This window comes from Opisthorchis viverrini (assembly GCF_000715545.1).
Source record: "Opisthorchis viverrini unplaced genomic scaffold opera_v5_428, whole genome shotgun sequence".
Classification (NCBI taxonomy): domain Eukaryota; kingdom Metazoa; phylum Platyhelminthes; class Trematoda; order Opisthorchiida; family Opisthorchiidae; genus Opisthorchis; species Opisthorchis viverrini.
In genome coordinates, this window is record NW_008752071.1 from 358,837 (window position 1) to 368,580 (window position 9,744).

The window sequence follows — 9,744 nt, forward strand, 5'->3', positions numbered from 1 at the left end:
AACATATTTATTTATTATTAGTAGCTATAAGCTGTGAAGTGATATCTAGCGCCGGGCTTAAGCAAGGTAAGTTGCATTTCATTTATAAAGTCTGATCATCCATTTTGAGATTACCTCTATGAATATTCACAATTAAATTTGAACGATGATTTTTGAACGTTAACAATACATGACAGAATACATCAGTGATTCATATCAATATTTTTGATATAACCCACATCAATCAAAGCACTACGCTCTTCTGATCTATGATGCTCAAGCTTATCACGTTATCTCATTGCAACATTTTGCACATCAGTTGGAAATCTGAACGCGCTTTACGACTATTATGTTCCAAAGAGTAAGTCATAGTTCAACTCATGGTTTCGGTAAATTGAGAGGTTTCAGTTAGTTTTCCGATCGAGTCGTCTAAATCTACTGAAGAAGATGTTTAATCTGCCTGCATATTTGAAGTTCCACTTTGCGGTCTGAACGTTTTCAGTTCGAGGGGAGCAACCAAACATAGTAGTGTTTAACAGTTTGTTTTGTGTCACGAACGACTTACATGCTTTTACAAGTTATTAGAGGAGGATGTGTTTAAAAATTACGGCATGGCATGTTACGGAGAATGAGTGATTTGATTATAATGCATTTCGATGAAAACTTTTCCACCAATTAGGGTCTCGATTTCAATTGTGTTTTTTGATAGCCACTTCCGTATATTCTCATCACACAGGAATAAGTGGTTTCAGCTGTATATAATTTGGAAAAGTTTTAATTAGCTGAAGTACTTGTAACGGCACCAAGATAGTATTTCGAATCAAAAACGTACTAGTGGACGGGGTTAAATGTCCGAATCAGTAACACACTGTGTCCCGAGATGTTGAGAGTAGTCTGCGCGTACCAGCATTTGAAGAAACATAAGAATTCTATTGAAAACCAGAGTCTGTCAGTCGACTGGAGGTTCCGTGAACTTTGCCGCAAAGATCACATTAGGCGAAATGTATACATTCATTTACAGGGGTATTGAGTAGACTATGTCCAGATGGAATCATCCAAAACACAACCTCCTCTGAGCTGTGCACGGATTTCAAAAACATCTGACAGAGAAATGAACGAACAATGAATTTGTTTGATAGTCACATTACGGAGTTCTTGTTATTATAAAGCTTTAATCTCTAGACGCGAAAATCAAAGACACATTGATTGTCCTAAAACTTCTAAAATGATTCGTAAAAGAAGTGAAGCGTCGTCGGGTGTAGTGATTTAGAGAATTTAATTCAGATCAACTCAGTGAAAATATCTGACATATTCCGGATCAACTGGTTTTTACCAACCAGCTCAAATATCACTTCCAAATAACGTCTGAACATTAAAATGTATGCAAAGAGTGAATACTCATCTTTAGCCTTTCGTCTCGCCTCATCGCTTAAGCACTTGTTTCGGTTTGTGGTCTTGTCCAATTTACTGCTATGCCAATTAACTATCCAACTCACCATTATAATGTGATCTGCAAGCATCTAAACAAGAACGGTTTTCATTGATTTATTTTGATTGTTTCTTCCCAAAAGTTGATCCTCAACATGATGAGACTGGTGCCGATCGCCAAGTACCTCTAACACCCGTTCAGCCAAGTGGACAGGTAGCTCGAAGTGAATTCACCCAACCTGGCGTAACATTTCCTGAACCATCGGCTAACACGTTGCAGTGTCCGTTTTGTCAACAAATACTCACATCTACTGCAAAATTTTGGCGTCATCTGGAAAGCGATTTAAGCAATCGGGAGTGCAAATGTCCATTTTGTGATCTTCAGACCATCAGTCCTAGTCATCAGGTGGAACATCTTTTGGAGAGACATAAGGAATCATTGTCCGTTCCCGAGAACCAGAGTTCTGTCCAACCTGCCGACCCAGTGAAAAATATGTGAAACATTTGTGGAAAAAGCCTTTCCTCGAGGTTTTCGTTAAAAGCCCACTATCGCGTGCATACAGGAGAGCGGCCATTTGCGTGTCCCAATTGCGGAAAATGTTTCAAGGCTCGCGGAACCTGCCAGAGTCACAGCGAAGTGTGTAGGAAAGCTTGAAGTTTGATTTGATTTTCCTTCGAATGCTTCAACAACCAGAATGCGATATTTGTGTTTTTTCATTATTAATATTGTAGGAAGTATACGGTACTAAATCCACTGACACTTTTGATCCTGTCAAATGGAACCAGAATATTCTTTGGCATCATAACAAAATGTTGAACTCTCAGTTTGGACAGTGGTTTATAAATCAACTGGCTGTTGATGTGTTAGCCGACTGTAAGATCCGGACGATTAAGGATCTCACAGGACGATTGCGACTATTAGATTATACGCAGTTCGTAGCCAGTAGTCAATAGGAGCAGACAGACGTGGGGCAGTAGATGATATATTGAAGACTGACAGGAACTGGGTAACGGCGCAGGAGTCAGTACGTTCGGGATGTGAAGGACTGTCTTTCGGTCGGCGTCGACGCAGCCGCTCGTGTCGCGTGACAGGTCAGATTGCGCGGTTTCATCCGTTTAAAACAAAGCTCAGCAAGGGCTGTCTGCCAGGTGCGATACATAGGTAATACAAAATAAACAGCCGCGCTGAACGCCCGGTGGGTGTAGTCGGTGACGCGTTCGCCTGCTGTCCGCAGACTCTGGGTTCGATACCCGGTCGGCGCGCTTTTCGGTCGGAGTGGACGCTCGTGAATAGGTGCAATCCAGACGAACTTGCAAGCAATGACGGACGGGCAAATTAAGTATTGACATCAGTTACTGAGGCATAAGCAGACCCTAAGCCGGGACGAAACAGGGGGAAAACGAGCAAAGAAACGAAGCGGTGTCATAGTAAACAGACGCGAGTCACGTTACTCATGAGTAGTCAGAAAACAAGGAAAATTACCGCTGGTCACCGTTGATTCGCAGGCGGAATCAACACCGACCCTGTCAATTTGGTTGGAGTTGTTTACATCATCAACCGTGAAGTCATCACCCTTATGCGTCTGAGTGAGTTGATTATGTCGACTCGACGAAACGTTCGAAAGGTGGTAACCAAGCGCGGTAAACGGATCAACAGCCACCTGATCAACATTCAAAAACACACCCTTATGGAACGCACGCTGTGATCAGTGACAAGGTACAAACATAGCTCCGGAGGCCTGAATTTTCTCCTTTCTTGTGAATGGGAGTATTACAGTAAGAGTAGAGGAAGGAGGTTTAACAGAACAGCACGTTTAACAACCCGCAAAGTCTCGGTGACCGTTCGACATCATGCTAAGAAATTGCGTCAAAACGTTTCGAAATTATTAATCTTGCAAATGCTGTGAGCGTCATCAAATAGTCTCAATTTTGACCGTGACCTTTTTTAGGACTACTCAGACAAAGTTCCCTTAGGAAAACTGAGGATTTTCCCAGCAAAATATACTGAGGTATTTTGTTTTTATTTTCAATTCTATCTGTGGTTATGAACCACTCTTCGATCAACTTCTCAGCAAACCCTAGGGCTTTACTACAGTAGTTTTACTCTGGCCAACAATTTGTTACCTATGATTCGAGGAAGTCTGTACGAAGTCTGAAATTGCTGGATAAAAGTACGTCCAACTATTACAACCCAGGACCATTTTTCACGCAGCCAAACAAACATACGTAAATCGAACCGGTCAGCAACTCACATTCTTAATAACAGTGTGGTGTTCAAGCCAACAGACTGTCATTGATTATACCGAGAATATAATCGCGGTCCATAGTCAGGAGTAGAGCGAAAATGTTCGCCCGTCGGTCAGGTGTGGAATCGACTTTTGCTGCCGGGAAATATAGGCCCGCAACCTACATATGGATCAATGGAAACATTTTCACAAATGACGAAATATTTCATGTGCGAAGTTTACACTTGATGGGCCAACTATTCTGTGATTGTGTAAAGTGAATAGCTTAGACGAATGGCGAGCATGGCTACTTTATGCCGCGTTGCGACTTGATCAGAGGCCCGCCCAGCCGCGAGAATTTATATGGAATTTTTCCTTGAATAGGTATTGCGAACACAGAGGAGGTTGAAATAATCTGAGGATAGTTTGGAATTTTCAGTTGAAATTCTTCATGGAAATTGAAGCTAATCCACACTGAGAGACCTGAAATTGCTGTACAGATGCTCCATCATGACTGGGGAACATTAGCGATTAACATCTGTCGAAATTTCAGGGGGCTTTCAACCCAAAACATCCTGCTAAGGTGGGCAAGGTCGAATGAGCAACACTCTGATTAGCTTGCACTTAGGGAAGATATAACCACACTCGTGCTTCGACCGATGAAACTACATCACATCTTCACGTGTTGATTGGCTTCTATAACCAAAACCTCTCAGATGGAAGTTTTACAAAACTTGGGAAACTACTTTTCCCCCGATGAGCTTTGCTTAGGGAAGATCTCACCTAAAATCTTCCAGAGCCCCCAAAACTAACAACAATAGAATCTGGGTAAACTGCAACAGTTATTACAGTTCCTCATAATATCTGAAATGAACGTATATCAACTTCCTAAAATGCCATATTTAAATCCATCCGATTGTTTCTATCGACGGATCATCAAATAGCCCCTGACGTCTAAATAATCGCCTAACAAAACAAAACGTGTAAAAGTCTAAATCGCAGTGATACAAACTTGACCAAAAATTAACCTACGTAATGTATTTTGGGGTGAAGGTTAGCAATATTTTGTCATTATAGCGGACAGATAAAATATCCGAGGAAGTTTCTAGTTGAAATGAGGGGATTTTCAGATGTTAAGCTACCTTGCTGGGAGCTATATGAACCTTTTAATGTGATAGTTAACAGTAGGTTCGCTCTGCTCTGAAACACTCGGGAAATACTAGCGATTAATTAGATGATTTTGCTAATCCCCCAGTGTCGCTGATCCCAAGGTTTCGATGTCAAACGAACAGAGTGATAGTAGGTGAATTAGAAGGAAGTGTCCCTAATTGCAGGAGCAAGAAAATGCCGACGCTGGTCTCTTTCAAGTTGTGGTGGGGAAAGTGTGGTACTTCCCGGTTTTTGAAAACAACCGCTTGCACCCAATTATCCCTGTATATCCGAGACATTCCATTCTCGAAATCGTTATCTCTTGTATCCCACTGCTAATTTCCAATGCCGGATCTCTTCCAATTTGCAGCAAGATTATGAATCTTCGTGGATTTATCGGTTTCTTCCGGTACGCACAGATGTTTCTTCCCAATCGATGGAGTGCTTCTCAAACAAAGTTGCTTGCTTATTGCTCAAACCAAGATTTCCTGGAAAACCCCATAGTTGTGTCCAGTTTGGCCATGTGGGGGAGATAACAGGCCATGTAGCTGCGTAATACAGCAGCCCACAGTCGATAGGATTGTGTATGCATTTCACAGTGATACTATAATACTAGTCTAATTTATAGTCAATCACAGGTTTACTTTCACCTTCTGGATAACCGAAAACCTGTTTTCACGCAGCCTTCAAAACGAGGCCAGTGATAACGGACCAGAAGTTCGCGCAAGTGAATGGGACTAGATTACTTGCTTGACTGTTGGGTTGTCACCACGTCCTTTTTGCGAAGGTCGTGTGAAATAATCAGGTTTCTTAGGGAACTGTACTAATTTGCGAACAAATATGGTTTTGCGAGAGAATCAGGTGGGTTCCAGGTGAGTGCCTCCCAAAACGGAATTTGTTTGTAAATGTGTGTATTTGGCTGATTTCGTGGAGACTCGAGGGCTGCGCCTACCTGATGAGCCCGGATTGGAAGGGCGAAACTGGCCGTGGGCTGTCGAAGAATTCTCAGCAGCCTTATGAGTGGTGTATTGCGCATAATCAGGCTTCTTGTTTATTTTGATGGTTCCGCTTACCGCAGTGGATTTCAAAATAAGACCTAATCATGCAAACCAGATTGTTGTACAAACGGATGCTCCAAATAGCACCTGAAGCACGCCTCATAGGTAACCAGTAAGCCTGTTGTCACCATTTGTATCTATAACACAAAGCTAGACGAATTGTTCTCTGCTTTTGTAGAATTTCAAAAGCGAACTACCACACCCCGGTCACTCTTAATGAGAGGTGGATGTCGCGGTGCTGAGACGCACTAATTATCCTGGTGTTCTATAATTTGGTTAGCTGGTACAACGATGAGATTTCACCTCGTTACATGGTCTCGCTTAATTCCTCAGCTCTCCAAAATACCGAACTGCAGTGCTTTCTCTTGTAAAGTTTGGTGTAAAACAAAAAAGAAATTTTGAGCACCTGCAAGCTCGTTAGGAGGTTTCGTTATTTTGAAGCTCTGAAAGGATGAACAGGGTACAAAATTACTGGAGAACGCGCAGTTTACTGACAACGACCAGATAATTCGAAAGAAGCGTTTTCTGGATGTGTGGTTTTTGAGTGTCTTATCACCGTGGAATGGTGCAACATAAAATGTATCATTTAAATTTTTTTGGATTAGTGTCATGGGGAAAATGAACTTTCAGCGAAATATTGCGAAGAAATTTGGTTTCGCAACTCGGTTGTCAAGAAATTTTTAGCAACCTTATAAGTATTAGATTGCGAAACCAAACCATCATTTTTACTCACGAATCAACTAAATGGTGAACGCAAGTCTTGTTTGTTCGTCCTACCTAAATTTTGTCACAGATGTACAATTCCTGTAGAGCTTGCATTGTGGGGCCAAGTAGATTCTGAGCCATTGAGACGGGCGTTGTGCACGTTTGTTGATGTGGGTCATGCCGCGTCGGCTTCTCTCAGGAATGCAGGCTTGACAGGAGGTGGGTTGCTTAGCTTAGTGTACCAGTCGTGTGAAGTTCCTCCTTGTATATGAACTATCTTAAGTAGTTTTTACTGGACACAGCACAATATCCGTGATTTCAGTGAACGAGAATCATGTCCTTTTGGATGCAAGATTCCCAAGTGTGTTTGCTGTGGATGAAATCGTCCTAGCGAATGTATCCTTCTGCTGGTCTACCAAGTGACCTGGAGTTTATGGGATTTTGTTACATCGGACGAAATTCTATCAAGTTCATATTTATTGAAAAGACAAATTTTCAAATCTAATTTGCGCCTCGTTTTTGTTCAGCCGTGTACGATCAGTTGAAGGACCATGGATAACCTAAAATACCGTTAAGTAAATTGACTGTGACGTGAGTTTGACTTGCATTTTCAGCCATTATCTCCTCCGGAGATGGATGAAAACGAGTCGACCTCACTTCGTTGTGGCTGCCAGCAACTGCGCAGTGCGTTAATTCTCAAACTAAGTCATCAAAGTTGAGTATTCCAAATTTATGGAATTGCTGGCATTATTCACATATCAAAATACAGTTCGGTGAACTCAGATAAAATCGTATGTTATTGCAAATGAACGGAAAGACAATACAACACATGTGGGATTTAGTGTGAATCTTCACATTCCGCTATATGCAGGGGTGGGCCATCTCCGACACTAATCACATGCACCATCAATAGTACGCACCGTGGTCACCATAAAGAAGAGAGGATCTTCGAATTCTCTACGAATACGGTGACCGGACATGGAGAATCGTATAAATGTAGTCTTGATTTGGCTTGGATCTGTCCGGTTAAAGAATATAGGGTAAAAGCGATGCTCGTCTGTAAAGTGCACCCATGGACAGCATACGTGCAGCGACTGATGAAAGGAAAGCATGTAAAAAAAGGACTGCAAAATAATTGTCTAGGTTGCTATGTAACTTGAGGTCAATCGAGAAGAATGTGCATCTACTTTTTCGTACTTTTTATCCCGTCACCTTGCCATGCTTAATTCCGATTGTGGTGAACATGAGTTCTTTCTTAATGTGAGCACAGACGGGCAGTAGTTGTTGGGTGAAAGAACAAGTATGAGTCCGCTTCTTAGAAGCTCGAATTTAGGAGAGCATTGCGATCGAGTTTAATGGTACAAAATCATGCGTCAACTGCACACAACCGTGCGCGCTCTGAGAAGTGAGTTCATGCAGAAAGGTTCCGGATGGTTCCCAACACAACTCCTTCTGGCAGAGATCCAATGTAACTCATGCAGAATGTACCTGGTACCCAAAACTTCCAACTGATCCAACTAAGTCCAACTGCTCTGTATCGTCTAAAGACGTCATCGGCATTTGAGTGTCAGAATTGGCATCATTTTTGGAACTTTAGAAACGCCGTCCTTAGTAGTTTTTGTTTTCATCGACTCTCCATGTGCATTTGGCCTAATTTTTCAACAGCCGACTTTCCAATCTAGGCTTACGCATTCCTGTGAACAATGCATTACGATGAGGTTTACAAACCACCTGGAACTATTTGTCTGCTTAACGTGGGTTCTGTCTGTCGTCAAATTGTCTATCTGCATTCCTGATGGTCATATGCGCGAGCGGTCAGTTAGCAAAGATTCACGCTGATAGATGCGAGGGCAGTAGCGTGGGTGTGGAGAGTAGTGTGCTCACCTCGCCATTCTCGTTCAACAAACGTCAGTAGGGAACGACACATAATCATAACACAAGCGAAAGCGTCGACGGTTAACTGAGTGTTCTGGTGGGTATTTGCGACTGTCAAGCCTTAAACGGAGAAACGTAAAAATGTTAGGAAATCTTTCCTGGATTCCCGTAACAGACTTGGAAACGCAGAAGTGAACAATTACTCATCGATTTCCAGCGAGTGACAACTGTCCAACGCATTATTCGCACTTTAGAAAAGCACGTTATTTGACCGGGATCATATTTTCAGCTACCTCTGCAGTGAACTCAAGAGGGGGTACAAGTAAAGGTGATTTAAACGTCGATCAAGTGCATGAATTGGCATAAACACGCAGAGCTAGTCAACCTTAATCTTCTATGTGTGGAATATTGGTAACGGCAGATGAGTGTAACAAACCCTACGCAAGTGATTTTCCAGAAATTGAGACCTTATAAACTGCTGGTGCTCTATCTGACATGTGGATAACGGATATACACGCTTGACTGATGCCGGACCGCAAGATTTTGCGTGCTATCGAAGACTGAATCTAATCCCGAAGCATCCACTTTAGTTTCCTCGACAGGAGTCACCAAGCTTTGACAAACAATTTCGGTCTGGCTTGTTGGCGAAAAAGTGTACTTATCAGCTGTATATATGAACAAAAGTTGAATGAAACGCAGCGAAACTTAAGGCGGTTGGTGTACGCAAAATGTTGTTTGTGTATATTTGTGGAATGTGATGATCCAGGATGCTGGTTTCGCCCACTGTTGACGCCTTGATTCCACGCGGATCGGTTGAACAGATATAGTGGGTTTGTCGTCAAAATGTTCAATCGAGTCAGAGAGCTGTGCGCAGAAGTAATCGACCGAATGGTGACTCAAATCAAAACAGCCCCCAAGATATAGGATACTTAGTGGGTTTGATTGGGCGTCAATTAAGAAGGATATTGGCTCCGGTATCTTGACCCAGTAGGGAATGGATTGGCACAGCGGTCATTCCATATAAAGCACAGAACCCGAGGTTATTCGAAGATCGCTAAACTTAGCCGAAATTCGAGTAGCTTTTCAAAAGGGAAATCGCTACGCTCAATTTTGTTTCATTCGGAAAATCCTCTCCCGGTTAAAAGGATTAGGGACTGTGTGTTTAACATTAAACGTAACGATCGCACTAAGGTTTACATAGAACAAACTGTCAGGGGATTGCAAATCAGAATTGGTGAGCATAAATGTAGTATAAGCAAACCACCAAGGATTGTGGAGGGATTCTTAACGCTGGCCAAATACAGGGAATGCGGTGAATGTTAAAC

General features: G+C 42.3%; 1 protein-coding gene across 1 annotated transcript in view; it reads left to right on the forward strand.

Moving 5' to 3' along the window:
• Nucleotides 1-5,621: 5,621 nt before the first annotated feature.
• The window catches only part of T265_15264 (hypothetical protein), a gene marked incomplete at both ends in the record, with an annotated part of 45,402 nt that continues 41,279 nt past the window's right edge, over nucleotides 5,622-9,744 (forward strand). Inside the window, one exon of the mRNA XM_009177327.1 lies at nucleotides 5,622-5,653. Within this exon, the coding sequence (XP_009175591.1) occupies nucleotides 5,622-5,653 (32 nt within the window). The remainder of the gene's footprint in view (nucleotides 5,654-9,744) is intronic.